Raw genomic sequence first — 22,412 nt, 5'->3', positions numbered from 1 at the left:
ACTTAACATTTCTGACTTGTTTCCCAGCTAATTTCTTTAGTGGATTTTGGTGAAATCAATCAGTTTTGACACTCAAAAAAAAGGAGTTTACTGTAATTTCCAGGTATGATCATATGCTTAACTCCAGGGATGCTCAACTCTCTGCAAAAGGTTAAACACTTTAACATAAAACTCTTTTCTAGAAACATATACTCAATCTCTATTTCAATATTTTTGACATTATATAAGTTTGACATTTTTATTTGGTTACTTTGTTGCTCAAATGTGGTTTTTTGATAGATTAGAGCTACACGGACCACACATGGAGCACAGTGTATGCAGCCTCACTTGGTCGTGACATACATTATAATGCTGTAATCCAACAGAAATGGATTCGGTCATTGATAAAACCATAACCACTCACAGCGATTTGATGAATGAGTCTCTACATGAAGTGTGCAAGCATGTGAAGTGTTATGATGATGACCTTGCTGATGTCTAAGTGGAAGGAGGAAGATAAAACTACATAAATCAGCTCAACAGAAGGATAACAGAACACTCTCACAAATCACTCCAGGAATCTGAGGGTGTCCTGGTCCTGGGGAGGAATTCTGGGATTGTTGCCAAAGTCAGAGACAAGTAATGAGCCACGGTGTCACTGTTGACTTTTTCATGGAGCTTCTCAGTATCTATACTCATATCTATACTTGTTTTAGTGTTGCTTTAACTCCTTTGCATTTATCATCCGCCTTTGCTGTATTTTTGTTTTCATGGATTTCACGTTAATATTTAATGAATAAACTGACATGAAAATCTCAATAAGCACCAGTTATCCACGGACAACTTTGTTAGGACCCTTCCATTAGTAAAACAAAAAAAAGAAAGGAAACCCACTGACGTAACTCAAAACAGAGCGCAGGTAATAAAAAATGTAGATAAAATTGACTACAGAAAATCATTGATTTTTAATTGCAATTCAATAGAAAAGTTGATAAATTAGCTGGGAACCCTTAATAATTTTTTTGCACAACCTTCTGAGGTAATCACTGCAATAAAGTTATTTCTGTAACTCCCAAGGAAGCTTCTGTACCTGTACACAGGTATTTTGGCCCACTCCTTATGAGCCTCATGTTTTAAGGGTTTTTTCTCCAGAATGTACGTTTCAGCTCTTAACACAGATGTTCGACAGGATTTAGATCAGGACTCATACAAGTCCACTTCAGAATAGTCCAATGTTTTATCCATAGTTGTTGGGTGTTTTTAACTGTGTTTTGGGTCATTATCATGTTGGAGGACTCATAACCTGCAACTGAGACGAAGCTCTCTGACACTGGTCAGGACATTTTACTCCAGAAAGCCTTGATAGTCTTTAATTTTTATTGTGGTACGCACACATTCAAAACACTCTGTACAAGACGCTGCATCGAGCCCCAGAACATAACTGAGCCTCCTCCATGTATAACAGCAGCTACAGGCTTTTCTTTGAATGCTTCATCTTTGCATCTGTGAACATAGAGCTGATGTGACTTTGCAGGTAGCTCCAGTTTTGTTTCATCTGTCCAGAGGACATTCTCCCAGAAGCTTTGTGGCTCCTCAATCTCTGCTTTGCTACTCTGGTCCATGTTCAATGGCCTGGACGTCATAATACCAAACACCCTTTAAATATGCTCAGACTGATTAAAGATTAAAGAAACCTGTGATGCTAATTACAGGACACAATTTAATATGTCACTGTAATCACATTATTGTCAATAGTTTCTATACCAACTAATTTGCCACGCCCAGTTTCATAAGTTATTGCTTTTGTTTGTCTGTTTTTTATTAATACTATTGAACTGCAATTCAAAATCAATATCTGATTGTCATTGATTGATTAATATTAGTTATTTTTCATTATTATTCTTGTTTCAAATTATTTCAGCAACAATTGTATTATTTTTTCATTCTTTAATTGAAGGACACCAACGTACGACGGAGTATTAGGGCCAAACAAAAAAACAAAAAAAGGAAATTACGAGAATAAAGTCATAATGTAATGAGAATAAAGTCGTAAAATTACGAGAATAAAGTCGTAAAATTACGAGAATAAAGTCATAATATTACGAGAATAAAGTCGTAATATATTATAAATATATAAATATAACTTCACAAGATGCTCAATATTCCTCATTTTAACACAGGGAGAAGAAGCTCTTCCTGTTAGAGTTCTCATAAATTATATTCTCATAATATTACGACTTTATTCTCGTAATTTTACGACTTTATTCTCGTAATATTACGACTTTATTCTCATAATATTACGACTTTATTCTATTACGACTTTATTCTCGCAACATTACGACTTTATTCTCGTAATTTTACGACTTTATTCTCATTATATTATTACTTTATTCTCGTAATTTCCAATGTTTTTTGTCTTAGTTTGGCCCTAATACTCCGTCGTACCAACGAATTTGTCAATATGTGTAAGTTGATTTTCAGGTACCTCAACACAAACATTCACTGTCTCCTGCTAGCTTTATTTATTGGTCTCACCACCAAAGTTCGGATTTATAACGAATAGGTCAAGATGTGTTGACCTCCAGCATTAATTCAGTTTCATGTTTGTCTTTGGTCAGTGCCCTCCCTTTAAATTTTCTCTGTGTTCTCTGTAATTTAGTGACATTAGATGGATGTTACGGTCCTTTCATGCAGAATGTAACAAAAACACTGTTGCAGCACTCTTGTTGTTGTAACTTGTGGCTTCTCAAGTTTACAACACTTTATAATTTAATCTCATTGAAATTTGACTGAAAAATAGAGAAAAATTCAAAGTATCCTTTCCATAAAAAAATAACTAAATTACATCCCATCTCATCCACTTTAGAGGATGCAAACTGCGAGTGAAAGGGCTGACTGCAGTTTTCAATTTGTGCCACTAGATGTCATTGCATCCTCCGTAACAGAACTTTAATTAGAGCTGAAAAGTTTACAAATCTTTACTGGCTCATTGAAATTCCAAGTTGGCGATGTATGTACACAGGCAAACACTAAGTATATGTCACAGTCAAAAGAGTCATGAACCAAACCCACACAAGGGCTGTGAAATAACAGGGAAAGATTTGTCAAAAACAGATGTTATGTATGAAGGTTGAGGGGCTGTAAATCAAACCTGGGCTGTATTTCCATCAAGGAGCCAGTGTTTGTTTTTAAGCATGTAGAAGCACAGAGGAGGAGAGGGAGGCACCACAAAGAATGTAAGTGGAAAGATGAAAAAGCTGTTGGGGTGGTAAAGGATTTATATTCAGGAGACAGAATTACATTGACAGAGTACAAGGTCTTCTTGGGAGTTGTCCAAGAGCGCGGCGAAAGAACAAATCCTTCTGCAGATGGGACTTTGGGATGAGTGTCAAACACATGATTGTAAATTCAAACCCTATTGTCAAGCATGACAGACCGTTTGGGCGGAGGTGGGGGTTATATAAGGATACAGAACAGCAGACTGGAACAAAAGCCACCTTAAAGTAACCCTGCAGATGAAAATAACCTTTTCAGTCCTGTTAGTGTGTCCATCAACTGTTTTTATGTTCTAAAAGACAAATCTTTAGAATAACCTGCCATCCCCACCACAGATACAGACTTCCGTAGCAACACATATTTCTGTTTTGAATTAGCAGAGCAGCACGTACAGTAGCAGACAGAGAAGAGCAGAGGACTCAGACTCCTTGAGGAAAGTTGAAGGAACAGATCCTGACTTCTGAAGGTGTGAGGTGAGAAGCTCACACATGCTAAAGGTCTTTAGTTAGTACAAATGAGTGGAGTCGATGTAAAAACCAGAATTATTACAGAAGAGAATCTTCTTGGTGTGTTTTCTTCTTATAAAGTCAGGAAGTCTATTTTTTTTAAGTAGAATTTTTTTCTTTTTTTTTAGCCAACTTTTTTTTGGCCGGTAAATTGTTTTTTTTAATTCAGCCAATACGTTTTTTCCTTTTTTTTGCGCCACAATTCTTCCAGCCAGTACATTTTATTTCTTTGGACGATAACTTTTTATTTTAATTTTCTAGCCAGTAAGTTTTTTCCCTTTTCTTTCTTTCTTTCTTTTTTTTGTTATTCCTGGTATGCAGCTGAGTCCACACTACACACATTTTAGAGTTTATTTGTTACTGCTCAAAATCATATTCCTAGAAAGACACCAAATATACAAAAAGGTATGTCCATAAACCAGGCTCTTTCTTTTTCTTGGATCCAGTTGGGTTTACACTCCACTAATTATAAAGTATAAAGTCTGTCATTGTCCCCACCAATCTTTTGTCCATCAGCCAGTAAACAGATAATCTTCTTTCTAATATGCATTTTCTCTCTGTTTCACTTTTGTTGGCAGTTTTTGGACTTAAATGGGAAGCGTCTCAGGTAAAACCATTACCCAGCCGCCCAGTCTTGCCTTCCTGGCACCTGCTGTTTGTCTCTTTCTGAAAATGAATTCAGCACAAGCAGAAGACACTTTCACGTGAAGAATCTACAAGTCTCAAGCTCTCTGCCTGTGAGTTTTCAGTCCTGATCATTATGAGCTGGACACAGCAACGTGGTAAATGGCAACAATGTCAAGAGTCACGAGGCCTGGATCATTAAAATTCCCTGCAGGCTGCCATTGTCAACGGCGGCGTTTCAACAGGCATTACTTGAATTCAATCTACCCCTTTGCGCACATACAGTCATTGATGCTTTTAAAAATATTTCTGTCATCCTCAGAAACAGGAGTGGTTGTGACATCATCTCCGCTTCTGGCAAAGAGCAGCCAAAGCTGTATGGTACAAAATGTGCTGATATTATTCACGTGAGCAGTTTAACTTGTGTACATTTTCAGATGAATTATTGCAATCAAGATAGAAACCTCTTGGATGGCATTTCAATTGTCTTTATTTATATAAATGTTTTAAAATGTATTGCTACAATATAATATTTGTTACTTAATAAAAGGGTCAAGTACAGTCTCGCAGGACTTTAAATCTATCTCTGACGCACCAGTACGTGGGAATATTGTCCAAACATTTGGTCATCTGATACATCTGCGCACATGCTTCAGAATAGACTGGTTCATCAATCAACTCACTTCAACCCACTTCAGGGTCATGTTGCAGTTGGATTGTATCCCAGCTTATATCTGTTATATAGTTATTTGGTAACGACAGCTGTGGAGGTGATTGGTATCAAAGAATATCCATCTGTCTACAAACCGCCTATGAACTTGCTGCAATATGTATAAGACAAAAATATCCTGCATGACCCGTCACATATCCGAGTCTCTGAATGTGACCTATTTGTGTCAAGTTAAAAAAAAAGTCGACAAAGAGACAGATACAAATTCTCCTTCACTACATATCCTGTAACACTGATCAATAAAACCATATGTAGATAACAGAGCTCAAGGACATGTGGTAGGACACTTTTACACCCCTATTACACCTATTTAAATTAAAACAAAGCATTTTAGGATCCGGAGGAGGGTGGTTGCTGCTGATTGTTGTTAATAATCATTGTTACTATTATTATTGGTATTTTAGATTATACTGCTGGTTTTAATACATGGTTTTTTACTTCATTGTCATGCTTGTATGTCTTTTATAATTTTTTCATTGTATATATCTGTTTAATATGCAGCAGCAGTGGTGATGATAAATAATATAGGAAGTAAAAAATATTAAATTGCATTGCTTGGGACTTTCAGCGCTCTTTCAGAAATGGTTTTCTTTTATTACCAACATAATGAGCAGAATTCCACAATTCAAGAACAAAATATGTTGAATATGCATAATGTTATATTTGAATGAAGGTTTTGTAGTGTTCCTCATCTCATAGTACACAAAAGGCAGCAGGTTCATTCAGCAGTTCAATTAGCACCCACATATCTTTTTTAATATCTGTGTTAGTCAGATATTAGTCAGGAATTTGTTCTGATTAAATGAGACTGAGAATGTGTCACTTTACGCACATGGATGCGTGCCAGAGTCTTTATTACACCCTGATGGTGACGTATGTTTTCTGGGTTCTTAAATAATAGGTGATAATGCTTCCATTTACGTATGTGTACAAATGCCATCCTGAGAAAAGCTCCCTAACATGTTGACGATGGTGATCCTGTCCACGCTTCTCATGCTGGGAGGTGTTCCAGGGGCAGCAGCATCTGACCCCCGTGTCCTCGGGCAATCCATCCGCAGCGATAACACTTTGAAGAGCAGCTGCGACAGCAGGCACAATGTGAGGACACAGCCGCCCCCGCAGGTATGAGCCGCTCAATGAGCCGCACACTTATTCTGGACCACAATACTCCCTTTCCTTTTTTTTTTCTTTTTTGTTTTTAACGTGGAGTAAATCAGATGAAAGACGACTTTTTTTTCCTTTCAGAATTGGTTAATTATTTCAGATATTTTCTGCACAAAAACTTAATATTAAATCCCTGTTGTTAAGACAAGTATTTAATGCTTTTACTTGTGAAATGCATTTTCTTGTCTTCAGGGCAAATTTAAAAAGGAAAAGTGTAATCTGAAGGCATGATTGCTGAAAATAAATGGTTGAAATTATATATATGTAATGCCATGAGAGTTTTCATGTACTATTAATAGGAAAACAACACTTCATTTGAGGGGATTTAATTTTCAGTTCATTTCATTTCATTTTTATTTATTCCGAACATGGAAATATGCAAACAAAAGAAACAAACTAGTAAAATGACAACATAATCAAAAGCATATTCCACCAGAAAGGAGCAGGAAGAAGAAAATCTTATTATACCTGCCCCTCCCTCAAAACAAAATTGAACAATAATAACAGATGGTCTGCACAATTACTTAATTAATATCACAAGGAAAGAAAAACAAAAAAATCAAAGATAGATTGTCTGTCTCCATACGCATATATTATACATTTTGACTATTTCATCCATACATTGCTATTTTTTTCTCTTTAAATTTCTTTTTAAACTGAAATATGTTCATACAGCCCTTTAAATCATAATGTAATGAATTCCATAACTTAATTCCAACAATTGAAACGCTCATCTGCTTTAATCAAGAAATGGTTAACATTTGACTTGAGAGACAACATGTTAGGCCTACTGAACTGATTTGATCTTTCCAGACCAACAGTGGGCTACGCAGGAGTTTAGATGTGGAGAGCTTCAGCCTTCACGTGAGCCCCACCACCAGCAAGATCAGCCTGCCGACCATCATCAAGCTCTATCCACCCACAACCCAGCCTCTCCACTGGCACGCCAACATGCCCCTGCGCTTTGGGAGGGAGAGCAGTTCCGGTGACGACAGAGAGCAGAGCACGGCCCCCAACATGCCTCAGAGGTTTGGGAGGTCCAGGGAGGGGATCCACATGTGTGCAGAGTGTCGCAACATCTACGAAGCACCGAGCCCGGTGCTGCCTCAGAGATTTGGGAGAAATGCTGCTTCCTGGAGGCTCCTCAGAGCTCTGGCCAGTGGTCGCTCATTGAACCCTGGTTTGCACTGGTATGCGGTTCATTGAGTAAGTGCAGAACTAACATTTCTTTTTCTGACATTCATTATGATTTACACATAATGTAATTTTTTATCCTACAGGACTGAAGACTTTGACTTTATAACCAGCTCAGAGGAAGAAGTGGGGATGGAAGAAAAAAACAAGATATTTACAATCCTTCAGTGAGGACTGCTTCAGATGGAGACATCAACATGTAATGTTCTTTTGTAATAAATTACTGATAAAAGCAAAGTTTTGATTCCAGCTATTTACACTTGAATTACACCTGTTTGAATAAAGTTATATTATCAAGATGGAAAACACATCTTAAACAATAAGATTACAATTTTTAAACATAAAAATAAAGGTTTAAGCACAAAGTGACACGAAATAGTATCATTGCCTTATTTGTGTTTGCCTGATTCAACTTTGATCTGAAACTCATACAGATCCACAGCATCAGTCTCTCATGAAAGAAAGGTTGAATTTAGCAACAGGACTATTTCTATAGTTCAAAGACGCTGCGCCCCAAATATATGTATACTATTTAATACAAAAGGCTTTCTTCTTATTCAGCTCCATCTTTGATGATCACACCGCCTTCTATATCTGCTGAAGCAAATGGAATACTGTACTCATCAAAGTCTTAAATGATATTCATCTGAATAATGATGCAGGCAAATCCTCTGTTCTGGTATTATTGGATCTCAGTGCTGCATTCGACACAGTTGATCATAACATTCTTCTCAGCAGATTGGAAAAGTGGGTGGGACTTACCGGCACTGTGCTTCAATGGTTTAAATCTTACTTACAAGATAGGGCCTTTTTTGTGTCAATAGGAAACCATGAGTCTAAGAGAACCAAGATCACATGTGGGGTTCCTCAAGGGTCCATTCTCGGACCGCTTCTATTCAACATCTATATGTTACCCCTAGCTCAGATTATGGAACATCACAACATTTCCTACCATACTTATGCCGATGACACACAGCTTTATATTTCAGTGTCACCACATGACTACAGCCCCCTGATCTCATTGAGTAACTGTATTCACCAAATCAATGAGTGGATGTGCCAGAATTTTCTCCAGCTAAATGCAGAAAAGACAGAGGTGATCATTTTTGGCCCTAAAAATGAAAGGGAAAAGATCAGCGCTCACCTTGGCTCCATGTCATTGACAGCTACAAATCAAGCCAGAAATCTTGGTGTAATTATTGACTCAGACCTGAACTTCAACAGCCATCTAAAGTTTATCACTAAATCTGCCTATTACCACCTAAAAAACATTGCTAGAATTAAGGGTATTCCGTCTAAACAAGACATGGAAAAACTTATTCATGCATTCATTTTCAGTAGGTTGGATTATTGCAATGGCATCTTTACAGGCCTTAACAAGAAATCAATCAGGCAGCTGCAGCTGATCCAGAACGCTGCCGCCAGAGTCCTTACAAACACCAGGAAACTGGACCATATTACACCAGTCATGAAATCACTACACTGGCTTCCAGTGAGTCCAAGGATAGAGTTTAAAATCTTACTGCTGGTCTACAAAGACCTGAATGGTCTTGGACCAAAATACATGGTTGATCTGTTAGTTCCTATGAAGCTCCCAGACCCCTTAGGTCTTCTGGATCTGGTTTGTTGTGTGTCCCAAGAACCAGAACCAAGCAAGGTGAGGCAGCGTTCAGTTATTCTGCTCCTCACCGGTGGAACAAACTTCCTGTAGACCTGAGGTCTGCTCCAACTGTCAGCTCCTTCAAATCAGGGTTAAAAACATTACTGTTTACTGAAGTGTACTCTTAAACCTGCTGTACTCTACTGCCCTTATTTATTTATTTTTTTTAATTTATTTTATTTTTTTTTAACAGCTTGTGCTTTTTATTATTTTACTTCTTTTCTTATTCTTACCTATTTGTTATTATGTTTTTAATGTCAATGTAAAGCACTTTGAATTACCTTGTGTTGAATTGTGCTATATAAATAAATTTGCCTTGCCTTGCCTTGACATGAATCAGGCTGTCCCTCACTGACATTGCTGATTACACCAAACACGATATTAAACCATGTTTTACTTATTTTTTTGTCATTCAAGTTTTTATTTATATTTTTTAGATGTAAACATAAACAGACTGTATTTTTTTCAGCATAAAATAGCCCATAACAAATGCTCATGTTTGAAACAACCAACCAGACATTCAATTACATTCATATCAGTGCAGTCATCACCCTGTCATAAACACCATTACATATGAGAAAACGGTCCCACGACCTCTTGAAATGATCAACATCATCTTTGATTCTGGCCAACATGCGTTCGTATGATACAACCTCTAACATTACTTCGATCCATTTCTTGATCTCCGGGGAGGCTGAGCTTTTCCACACTCTGAGAATTATTCGAGCAGCTGTAACAGCCCCTTGTTTTACTTATTTTTAAACTTTACAGCTAGACTTATATTTTTACAGCTCATGACAAAGGATGTGGATACGCTTCGGGCTTAGAAATGACACGGTTTAGTCAAAATATCAAAGAAATATAGCAGAAAAGGGTTAGTTTGAACTGTTTTAGAGTGTGGCTTCAGCAAATCTACTCATCTCCATCCCCATCTTCGGCAGGTCGTGCCTCTTTTGAAATTGGCGTTACATCTTTTAAGCAACCTACAGGCGAGGTATATGGGAAGATTAGTGAAATGATGGGGAATGATATATAGTTTTTGATTTAGTAGTCACTTCTGTTACACCAACATATACTCTGTATAGTCTTTTTTTCTTCCCCTTACCCCTCATCTGGGACCATCCATCCTTATAGTTATTGAACACTAGAGGGAGCCAAAGACACACTTATTGAACATTGTGATTAACCTATTAGTGTCTGTTCAGTGAAGAAAGCACATTTACAACTCTTGCAGCTGTGTCATAATATGTTCAGTTGATCCTATTTCACTGTTTGTCTCTGACACAACAAATAAACCACACAGAGTATATTTCATGTGCTGGGGGCTCAAAGTAAGCTTAAAGTTATTCTCTGACTTGTTCCACATTATGAATGTAAACCTAAGTAATATATGTTGCTGTAGAAAACTCATCAACAGCAGTTACTAGAATTTCCATCTTAAAAGGGCCTTTGATGAACTATTAATACAAACAGCTGCATCATCACGAGTACACTAAAACTGCAACAAAATCACTATGATAATATCTATTGTAAAATAGCAGAGGTATTTCTCAGCAGGTCAGTAGTGGTAAACATACCTGTGTTTTCCACAGTTGGGGTGGGTTTTCATTCAGGGGTAAAAGACTCAGCTTTCTGTACCTCCTGACTGGCTTTCAGACTCTCCCTTGAAGATGCTGCTGCTGCTCTAATCTGAACAGCTGCTCTACAGCTGCACCTTCTTTGTTTTTACAAAACCATCACTGTAAATTACTGATTTTGTTTGTGTCAGAGGTTTTCCTTTGCTTTAGTGTTATCACATATATTTAAAATGTTGTCCTGGTCATCAGACAATTCTTTCATTTATGCTCCTGTATTCTTTCCTCTGTGGGATTAACCTGGTTTGAAAAAAGGGACTTTTTAACACCCCTGTTGGGAGACATGTGGAGGGCCGTCGTTGTCACATATGAATCTGACATCCAGCCATTGGTTGTGAATGCTACTCAGTCTGCATTTCATAGAGGTTATCTTTTATTTTGTTGTACAACTCTGGTATACATAATGCCACCATTGTAGCGAGCACAAAGTGACGTGTCAGGACCACAGGGGAAGTGCTTAAACCGCTACAGGCCACTCAACAAAGTTATCACTCATAACAATCAAACAAGATCAGACTCGAACACACACCTCCATACTTCAGTCCATGAGGTCCATCACGTGACCACTCCCATCAGTCCTTGACAAACACCACGCCAAACTTACGGATCACTGAGTATGAAACACGGTCCAAAGCGGAAATGATTCAAAGTCACAAGAAAATAACATCATCATTTTGGATGCAGTTCAAGACCTGCGGGAAAACAAACAGTCACTGGTTCATTGCACGTACTGTTTGCGGTACATGCAACCCAAGAAGATGAAAGCAGAGTTTACTGTTGTTTTCCCAGAGGAAAACACGAGGAATTACAGACAACAATCAGATCTGAGCAAATCCCAATAGAACAAAAATACATACAACGGTCTGAACGAACAGAAGTGAACACTCTTAGTTATAGAGGCATAAGTACAAGTATATCATGTTCATTTAGTAAACTAGTCAATGTTCAACTAATAACCAAGCAGTTTTTCACTGTTTAGAGTCTCTCTGAGGCATTTTACATTACATTTGAGAAACAACAGAATTCTGAAATTTGAGAGAGAGACCCAAAGGTCAACAACACGGGACTATGAACACGTCTCAGTGCATTTGTGGGAGGCCCTCTAGTGGTCGACATCATCAATTACAGTTGGGGTTCATTCATGTATTATGAGTTTTTAAATTGACACGCGTGCCACACACGCACGTGTCTGTTGCAATGTAAATATTTAGATATTTTATTAAAAGACTTGTCTTAACTGGGTTTGCTATAATGCAATTAAAAAAAAGCAAAACACATTTATGACACAAAAATCCCTGACATCTTTGTACAATAGCAAACTTCATCTTGTACATCTACTGCACATCACGAAATATTAACATTCTTGAATTTTACTAAGATTAGAAACTTTATGTACGTAATTTTAAAACCCGGTATCCACCATACAGTGATATAATACAATCACATATGAATAATAATTATTTTTCATGATATTAAATAAGAAAAGTAAATAAGGAAATTTCTACAGAAAAGATGTGATTGTGCCCGCCGTAGAATCCTCAACGTTATTAAATGTAATGGTTTCTTTGACCAGTAGGTGGCAGCACATCATTACAGAGACATGATCATGCTGCAGCGCTGCAAATTAAAACTAGTGTAACCTAAACCAAAGGGTTGCCCAACTTTATATTTCGCTTTCGTGATCCTACAGAGATAATTCTTGACTGATTTATGATAACAGAAGTTATTTATGTATATACACTAGATAAACATATAAATTACTTAAAATGATTTTAGGAAACACCCACCACCACTCCTCAACAGCACTGTCTCCACCACAGACTCCTTCAGGTTCCTGGGATCCACAATCTCTCGGGACCTGAAGTGGACCACCACATTAACTCTGTCTGGAAGAAGCTCAGCAGAGGTTAAACTTCCTGCGTCAGCTCAGGAAGTTTAACCTCCACAGCAGCTGCTGACCACCTCCTACTCTGCCATCATACAGTCTGTTCTCTGCACGTCCATCACTGTCTGGTACAGATCAGCCACCAAACTAGACAGAACAGACTGCAACGGACAATCAGGTCTGCGGAGAGGATAACTGGGACTAACCTCCCATCTATCCAGGACCAGGAAACGGGCAGGTATGATCTCTGCAGACCCCTCACACCCAGGACAGTCTGTTTGAACTCCTACAAAGCACTGTAGCCAAAACCTCCAGACTCAGAGACAGTTTCTTCCCCCGAGCTGTTGCTCTGATGAACTCTGATCACTCATAGAGTCTCATAGAGTAATCAATCACAGTGCAATAATAATAATAACAATAATAATAATAACTCAATCATATGCTGTGACAATGCACCTTCCAATAATCATATCTACCTCATGCTGCTGCACCTTTCACTTTTTAAAAATTGTAGATAGGTAAATAAGAGCTGTCATTTGTCTATTACCTATTTACTGTAGAGTGAGCGAAAATAACCGAGTCAAATTCCATGTCTTGTCTGACCTGACCTGGCCAAATAAACATGATTCTAATTCAAATTCTGATTCTGAAATAGTTTCAAGTAAGCAGGTGCCAAGCATCTGAGCAAGTGTTAATGCAACAAAAATACATACAATTGTCTGAATGAACAGTAACAAACACACTAAAATATAGACACTTTTAGTACAGTATCTCATGGTTACTTGGTAATCCAGTCGATATTTCATTGTTTAACCAAGCAGTGTTTCACTTTTTAGTCTCTAAGGCATTATATAGGAAATTTGATATGCAACAAAAGTCCTAATAGAGAATACTCTTTCACATTCAAACTAATTAGAGCTCATGAAGATATAATGAGATAAGATGAAACAAGACATGACAGTAATATAAGACAGGGGAAATTCAATATAAAAATGACATTGCCTGTGACTTTTGCTCAAGTCACTCAAAATCACAAACAGGACAGTTCTGCCTCAGGTACATGTGTCTTTTTCAATTAGAAATCATGCAATTTAAACGGTATGATAACTGACTGCAGTATTATTTTGAGCTAAATTACTTCCAAAGGAAAAAATAAAGAACAGCACCACATACACATAAAAGATCATCTTCAATAATTACATTTGGTTTCCATCCATAGCAAATTAAGTCAAATGCATTAAACAGGATACCTATTTTGATTGTCTTTACAGATAGCAATAATCAGGTGTTTTACCTTTTCTGACTGGTTTTGCCTTGAAGGATGTGAGGAGACCCCTCAACTGGCATGTCACAAATCTGCAAAACATGCACTTTAGGAGGAGACCACTTCATTCAGAAAAACTACTGTATATTTTAATTTAGCATTTGATCAAATGAGTCCGTCTTGGTTCATATCATTTAATTCATCTACCCTTTACTGTCAATTTTATTTCTTTGCTGTATAAACATTTGGCTTGGCAGCAATCATTTTCATCGATGGTAAACTCTGATGCATATAAATTTTGCACAGCACAGTTCCATGATTGATCAACTGGGCCCGAACTCAAACAGGAGTCAATCCCCAAAGCACCTAACTGTAAATCAATCAATTGCTAAACAAAAAAAATCATGTTTGCACCTTGCAGCATTTAAACACATGGGTGGGCCACCAGATTTATTAAGGGCTACCCACATTTTTCTAAAAGTGAATTCACATATTTGGATTTTTTGCACTCCAGAATAAAGATTGTTTTACAAGGAGCCATTTCATTTCATACATAAATAACACTTTATCCTTCATCCACTGTGATGTGTGATAGACAGGACAGGTCACCACTATAGGTTCCAGGTATACAGTTTAGTTATATCATTACCACTAAATAGTAACAAGGGTATGTTAAAGCTATTAGCCTATGTTCAAGTATAAACTTTGCCATCATCCCTTCCCTTATCATCCCTTAAAACAATCCAAACACTTTCATTAGAAATATGGTTGTTGAGTAACAATGACAGATTCTTCTAAAGAAATAACATTGTTTGCTATAACTGTGTTATTTAGCTTTTTATATGTTTAAGGGCAGCACGGTGGCTTAGTGGTTAGCACTGTTGTCTCACAGCAAGAAGGTTCCTGGTTACTGGAGTCTTTCTGTGTGAGGTTTGCATGTTCTCCCTGTGTTTGCTTGGGTTCCATCCGGTTATTCCGGTTTCCGTAGTAGCTTAATTGGTGATTCTCAATCGCCCGTAGGTGTGAGTGTCTCTGGTTGTTTGTATATATGTGGCCCTGCGATGGACTGGCGGCCTGTCCAGGGCCTGAGGTGAGCTGGGATAAGATAGAAAATGGATGGATGGATGTGTTTAATGACCCTGCGACCATCCAGACTTTACCCCGGCTGTTCGACTGAAGAGAGGTGATGCAGGGGACAGAAGACCAGAGAGATGGTTGTTGAGTTCTGCAGGACTAAGTTGTGTTCATTTACGAGCTTCAGCGAGTTATGTGTCTTCTAGTCATCAGAAGACACAGCAGAGCATAACATAAGGTTGTTACAATGATACTTAGAACCAACTGGTTCTTTTATGATAATGTTTTTGTTTGTAAAGGGACTATGTGCAATTTATGTATCTTCTTACTGAGATGCAGTGTTAATACATTTTTTAATTGCACTACTACGCATATGGACTCACTTGAATTTTACAAAAAGTACTAGTTATTTGGGATTTTGTTGTCTTGTTTTAAGCGTCATAATGTCATGTGGTGCGACCGTCCGACCATGACTCTTGTTTTGAAAACTTTTTTTGAAATCACTCTAAATGTTTTTAAATCAATCTTCTGTCCTATCTGGCATGATTTCCGAAGTGTCTTGTAGTGTGTAAGACTGCAACACATTTATATTTATATTTCCATCATAATACACAAACAAAGTTTGACTGATGATGTCCATTTTATGAAATATGTGGCGCGACCATAAAAAAACAACCATTTTTGTATAATACTGAAAACTTGTAAAAAAAAAAAAAGATGTCAAGATGTTAAGGAAATTAATTTATTTTAATATGAATCATGGTTGCACCACATGACTTTTTTAAAAGCTTGTGCCAATTCATCTTGACAAAAAACTCTGAAATCACTTATTTTTACATTTTTATATGAATTTATGTGTACACAACATTCTTAATGTTTGAACAATAGATATTCTTTTTTTTTATTAATTTAAAATTGACCTGTTGAAAATCCTTATTCGTCATTGACCCTAATATAGATGACTCATTTCCATGACCCCATTAAGCAACTTATTACAAAACAGTCATCACATTACAGACAGGCCTCACCTGAATTTCTGGGTGTGACCTACATATAACAGCTTACTCAACCCGGTGACGCCCCTCTCAAACTACGCTGCCTTTGGGTTCAAATCCGGAACAACTAAAAGCTGCTGGAAACGACTCAAGTCAACAAACAAGCGGACTTTTGAAGGAACCGGACTTTAAAAAGGGAAGACAGCTCCTGTCTGAAGGTATAATGGTCTGGTAGGATCTGCCTCCCCGCGGGCGGTCTGTGTCTATTGGTTCACCTAATTCACCAGTGATACGCATCTGTTTTCATCTTCGGCTTTAATCAAGCGTGTTACGTGTTACTGTACCCTCAGTGGGTGTTTAAAAAGTGCTTTTGTTTCAATAGCGTGTCTAGTTCATACTGTTTACTTGTTCTGTATCTTCGTGTTTCGTAACGTCTGTAACTTCAGGAAGTTTTTAGTGTGTGTGTGTGTAATACTGCGTTCCATTTACCTCGGAAGTCGGAACTCTGAACTGGGAATGACGTCACAGCCGAGTTATCAGCGTTCCAGTTACAAAGTAGGAAAACAAGTTTGTAGTTCGCATGTACCACATGAAACATGTAAATTACACTATAGCAGCATATATATATATATGCCGAACAATACTTGTATACGACTGATTTACTGTGACCAAGACTAGAATGAAGTGCTACGAAGCTCTCTTCTACTGTTTACAACCGGGGCAGCCTTCTCGGAATGTGAACTCGGGGGTGGTGAAGACTCTCCCACTTTCCCAGTGGGGAATCCCACTTCGAGGGGCGTTCCAGTTGAAAAATCCAACTGGGAGCTGGGAAATCCCCACTTCCGAGGACAAATGGAACGCGGCATTAAGCCTGATTTATGGTTCCGCGTTAAATCGACGCAGATACGGCGTAGGGTACGCGGCGACGCGCTCCGTACGCCGTAGGCTCTGCGTTGGTGTAACGCGGAACCATAAATCAGCCTTTACTGGTATTTTTCCATTCATGTGAGACATGTCTCAACTATGATCCGGCTGACTGTGTGTCCTGCTGTCTCTCATCCCCAGCCAGATCTCAGTCATGGGGGACATTAAGAAAGGAAAGAAGGTGTTTGTCCAGAAGTGCTCCCAGTGCCACTCCGTGGATGAAGGGGGCCGTCACAAGGTGGGGCCCAACCTGTGGGGCCTGTTCGGACGCAAGACCGGCCAGGCGGATGGCTACTCCTACACACAGGCAAACATTGAGAAAGGTAAGGATTGCTGCAGTTAAACACTGAATTATAACAATTGTTGACAAAGGAAATAATGTGACTTTATTATAAGACATGATCCCTACTTATTCAGGTTCTACACTGACTTCAAATTAGTGAATAAAAAGTCATGGACAGACCTAAGGTTTGTTCATTTTAGGCAAGGGAAGGCAAATGTATTTGTATAGCACAATTCAATACAAGGTAATTCCTAGTGCTTTACATTAACATTAAAAGTGGCAAGACACAATTAAACAGTAAATAACAAATAAAATGAAATCAAATGATAAGAAAAGAAGTAAAATAATAAAAAGCACAAGCTGTTAAAAGTAAGGGCAGTAGAGTACAGCAGGTAAGTATTTCATTTAAGAGTACGCTTCAGTAAACAGTAATGTTTTTAGGCCTGATTTAAAGGAGCTGACAGTTGGAGCAGACCTCAGGTCTACAGGAAGTTTGTTCCACCGGTGAGGAGCAGAATAACTGAACGCTGCCTCACCTTGCTTGGTTCTGGTTCTTGGGAACCACAACAAACCAGATCCAGATGAACCTCAGGGGTCTGGGAGCTTCATAGGAACTAACAGATCAAGCATGTATTTTGGTCCAAGACCATTCAGTGCTTTGTAGACCAGCAGTAAGATTTATATTACGTTTATGCGCAAAATTGTGTATCTGATTAATTCAGCGTGCTACAAATGTCAAGCTTCTTAAATCCCTTCTTGATGAAGGGTAAAATGACTTGTTTTCCTAAAATACAAAGTTCTCAAAAGAGGAACACTGAGCTTCATTAAACTTGAGTAGTGCTTTGGATAAGCAAACACCCTCTCGATGAATTTAACCGGGTCTTCCCTCAGTATTGAGTTTCGTGAGGCCCTCTCGTCTGCTGAACATTTGTGTCGGTATGTATGTGATGGTGTTGAGAAGCAGTTTATCCGTCTATTATATACCAAACAGCGATGACAGCAGGTCTGAACAGGCAGGAGGCTTTAGTAATTTTCCTCCACGAGTTTGAGTTCTGCAATAAAAGACAAATACAACCATCACTAGCAGAGCAGGTGGGGGGGCAGGGGGGGCGGCCGCCCCGGGCCCACTGCTCCGTGGGGGCCCACGCCGAAGAGGAAAAAAAAAAAGTGTTCTGAATAAAATAAGGAAAGTTGGACTATATAACAATTGCGTTCATAAGGATAAAGTTGTTTAAAAAATGAAAACGAAAGAAATAGTCCCTTCTCCCCTTGTGTGTCTGCCTGTCATGCACGGGTACGTGCACGCATGTTGTCTGTTTACTTTTAAGCCTGAATTATGGTTCTGCGTTACACCAACGCAGAGCCTACGGCGTAGGGTACGGCGTAGGGTGCGCGTCGCCGCGTACCCTACGTAGGGATGGGCGATATGGACTAAAAAACGTATCACGATAATTTCTGGCATTTATCCCGATAACGATAAAAATGACGATAAAAAAAATACCAATTCAACTCCACCTTTTTAACTATAAATCTATCACCACATTCAGTCTTTGGAGCCCCCAAAACACTGCTCTAAAAGAATACTAAATGCTACTAAACTACACCAATTAAATGGAATTAATAAAAACCAATTAAATTAGTACACCTGTACTACAAAACTGGAATGACTCAGATCTGCCATGTTTGTTACACAAACACGTATCATCTTTCTTTCTTTCTTTCTTTCTTTCTTTCTTTCTGGCTCATTTCCTTCCTTCCTTCCTTCCTTCCTTCCTTCCTTCCTTCCTTCCTTCCTTCCTTCCTTCCTTCCTTCCTTCCTTCCTTCCTTCCTTCCTTCCTTCCTTCCTTCCTTCCTTCACGTACGTTGTGCGTCGATTTAACGCAGAACCATAAATCTGGCTTTACACAAAAACAACAACAACGGGAATTTATCGTTTTTTACCGCGAGATGACAAATTCTTACCGTGGGGAATTTGACGGTTTATCGTGAACGGTAAAATATCGCCCATTCCTAACCCTACGCCGTAGGCTCTGCGTTAGTGTGACGCGGAACCATAAATCAGCCTTTAGCCAGTTGTCGCATCAGAAGGAGCCTTAAAGCAGGAAATATGTTTTGATGTGGATGGAAATGTGTTTTGTTGTGGATGGAAATATGTTTTGTTGTGGTTCTCTGCTCACCGCTGGATGAAACCATCATTGGTAACCTGTCATAATATTAATTATTTCTGATAACATTGTCATGACGCTGAATATATGGCCTTTCCTATATTGTTTGTTGCTGTTTGACCGCCGTGTCGCTCGGTCATTGTGTTAAATACATGTCGTCGCACATTGTAAACTGTTGTGTAGGTTGCACACGTGTGTCTGAATTGTGCTACTCGGCGAATCCGACATCTATGGCTAAGATGAAAACTTAGCCTTAAAAATAAAAATATTCCCACGATAAGTCATAATTATGAGATAGAATGTCAAAATTATGAGATAGAAAGTCGAAATTATGAGATAAAAAGTTGAAATTATGATTTTTTTATGTCATAATTATGACTTACCGTGGGGATATTTTTATTTTTAAGGCTAAGATTTCATCTTATTTTTTTCTTTTACTGGCGGAAATGAGCTTCCATGGACATTACTGGATGTCATTTGATTTTTATCTCCAGTTTGATACTTATATCTTAAAGTCTGCATTAGGCTTATAATTAGGTTTGACATAATGACTGGTAAATCCATGGTGCTGAAACCTCATGTGAATGGTTCTGACCGTGTCATCTGAGTGCTGTGGTTGTGTGTCAGAGGGGCTGATCTGTGGCATTTTTTTTAGCGATTATGTTTTAACGGGGATGTTTAGGCCACAAGGGCCCATCTAGAATGCTTCACCCCCCTTAGGCTGGGACCCCTGCTCCGCCCCTGACAACCATCAAATGTCTGAGGCTGCAGATGTCCATATGAGAGGTAATAGTCCTCAGAAGACACAGCACAGAGCATAACATAATCAATTTTTGCTTTCTTCGTTCAGGTATCGTTTGGGATGATGACACTCTAAATGTTTACCTTGAAAACCCAAAGAAGTACATCCCAGGAACCAAGATGATCTTCAGTGGGATCAGGAAGAAAAAGGAAAGATCGGATCTTATTGCCTATTTAAAGGATTCAACCTCCTAATATACTGAAGGCCCGGACTGAACACATACACCTGTGGACCGAGGTCTTACATTGTGCTATTGTGCAAAAAAAAAAAAAAAAAAAAGGTGTAATTATATTATATATTTCTCAAGAGGTTCTCAATTTTGTATTACTGCATTCTGTTACATCGCACAATAATTTACTCTGTGGAAGTCTGTTTTTAATGAACATATGAGTCAAGTCTTTCTGCAGCTTGTAAAAGTTCAACTTGCCATGTGCATGTGTACTGCACATATGCTCTTATTTAGTTGTTGTGTTCAACTTCATTTTTCTGTTGCGTGTTTACAGCCCACTGTTTTTTGGTTGTATGTCTGAAAATGGGTAGATTACGCATTAATATCTTGAAACCATTTGTTGTTAATGTTATGATGCTGCACTTTTAAACTGGGACTAAATGTATATTCTGTTTCACACATTTTAAACTGATTTCTAGTTATATCTATATATCTTTATATCTTTCTAGTTATCCTCTGCTCTAGAGAGTATAGGCTCAACTCAGACAAACACTTTTTCTTCAGCCAAGCTCAGTTTATGATCTGCTGAGAAAGACAGACACTAAATGACTTTCATATTATATTTGCATAAAGCATGAACATCTGTCTGAATATCATACTTATCAAATTAGCAATTAGGTCACATGTTACTTTTTCATGTGTACAATCAAAATGTAATAATCCTGAAAATTAATAAAAATGTACTGAAAAACAAAATTATTTTATTTTGAACCTCGACTGAGAAAGAAATGTGCAACAAGCCATGTGGATGATTATTTCTTTATTTATTGTAAAAAGCACTTAAACTGTCCTGAGCTACGTCTGACAGATTAAGACAGAAACGTTCATCAGTGCCTCGGTAACGTGCTACACTTGCAGCACGTTCATTTAAGAAAGTACACTGTAAGCTGTAAATCTCAGATCTGCTCAGTTTCAGTGGCAGTGATATTGATCAGGTCATTCATTTAGGGATTCACACCATCATTCTTTCTTTTTTATTTGAACAGTGTTCTCTCTTGGTTTCACTGCTGTTTTCAACTTGCTACGACTTTTGAGTTATAACAGTTTAGGAATGTAGTTAATTATTTCTGTGAGAAGTATGTGCCCGCAGCTCTATGGCCAATTTCTAAAAGTAAAAAGAAAGAGGAAGAAGTGGAAACTGTTACCTAGTCTTTTTGGCAGTCCTAATAATCTAATCAAATTTGGAATTCAACTTTCCCTGCCTCGTCCCCAACATCAGTGTTCGACACAATCTTTCCTGTTACACAAATCTAACAAGCACAATCATTTTTCTATAAAAATGCCATAAGATCAATTTACAGTGGAACTAACTGGACTTACTGTAAACACTTCGGATGGAAATTTGTGATGCAAAGCATTTGATACCTACGGAAGAGTATTAGGCCACTTAAACAAAAGTCAGAATTCTGAGAAAAAAGTCAGAATTCTGACTTTTTTCTCAGAATTCTTTTTATTTTTTTTTAAGTGGCCCTAATACTCTTCCGTAGTTTCCAGAGGTGTAAAAAGTACAAAAATATTGTACTTAAGTAAAAGTACAGATTTTCTGCTTGAAAATTGCTTAAGTAAAAGTAAAAAGTACCCATTAAGAACATTACTTAAGTAAAAAAAAAGTCAAGTTAAGTTAAGTATAAAAAGTCAGAATTCTGACTTTTTTCTCAGAATTCTGACTTTTTTCTCAGAATTCTGAGATTAAAGTCAGAATTCTGACTTTTTTCTCAGAATTCTGAGATTAAAGTAAGAATTCTGACTTTTTTCTCAGAATTCTGAGATTAAAGTCAGAATTCTGACTTTTTTCTCAGAATTCTGACTTTTTTCTCAGAATTCTGAGTTTAAGGTCAGAATTCTGATGTTTTTCTCAGAATTATTTTTTTTTTTTAAGTGGCCCTAATACTCTTCCGTAGATACCAATGTGAAACTAAATGATAAATGATAAAATTGCCATTTTAGGAAGTCACAATGAAAACTGACAAGAAAAAAAGCATCTGCCTTTGCCTCCTTCCTGGCTCATAACAGAATAGTGTCA

The 22,412-nt window shown here is 37.9% G+C and overlaps 2 protein-coding genes across 4 annotated transcripts; both read left to right on the top strand.

Annotated features, from left to right (window-relative positions):
• The first annotated feature begins 6,072 nt into the window (after positions 1 to 6,072).
• npvf (neuropeptide VF precursor) lies at positions 6,073 to 8,041 on the top strand. Of its 2 annotated transcripts, none has more exons than XM_061741915.1 (3): positions 6,073 to 6,237; positions 7,093 to 7,469; positions 7,560 to 8,041. In XM_061741915.1, the coding sequence occupies exons 1-3, from the start codon at positions 6,076 to 6,078 to the stop codon at positions 7,642 to 7,644; spliced, it is 624 nt and encodes a 207-aa protein (XP_061597899.1). In that variant the 5' UTR covers positions 6,073 to 6,075; the 3' UTR covers positions 7,645 to 8,041. The 2 variants fall into 2 exon arrangements, with proteins under 2 accessions (XP_061597899.1, XP_061597900.1); XM_061741916.1 differs by having other exon boundaries at positions 7,093 to 7,485.
• An 8,026-nt stretch (positions 8,042 to 16,067) lies between these two features.
• On the top strand, positions 16,068 to 21,073 carry LOC133461132 (cytochrome c-a-like). 2 transcript variants are annotated; one of them, XM_061741914.1, is made up of 3 exons: positions 16,068 to 16,203; positions 17,051 to 17,232; positions 20,209 to 21,073. In XM_061741914.1, exons 2-3 carry the CDS (start codon positions 17,064 to 17,066, stop codon positions 20,352 to 20,354), a joined length of 315 nt encoding a protein of 104 aa, XP_061597898.1. In that variant the 5' UTR covers positions 16,068 to 16,203; positions 17,051 to 17,063; the 3' UTR covers positions 20,355 to 21,073. The 2 variants fall into 2 exon arrangements, with proteins under 2 accessions (XP_061597898.1, XP_061597897.1); XM_061741913.1 differs by having other exon boundaries at positions 16,074 to 16,203; positions 17,055 to 17,232.
• The last annotated feature ends 1,339 nt before the right edge of the window (positions 21,074 to 22,412 follow it).

The sequence above is a fragment of the Cololabis saira genome, chromosome 15, assembly GCF_033807715.1.
Source record: "Cololabis saira isolate AMF1-May2022 chromosome 15, fColSai1.1, whole genome shotgun sequence".
Lineage (NCBI taxonomy): Eukaryota > Metazoa > Chordata > Actinopteri > Beloniformes > Belonidae > Cololabis > Cololabis saira.
Note: the sequence above shows the minus strand (reverse complement) of the source record. Positions and strands in the feature narration are given on the sequence as shown.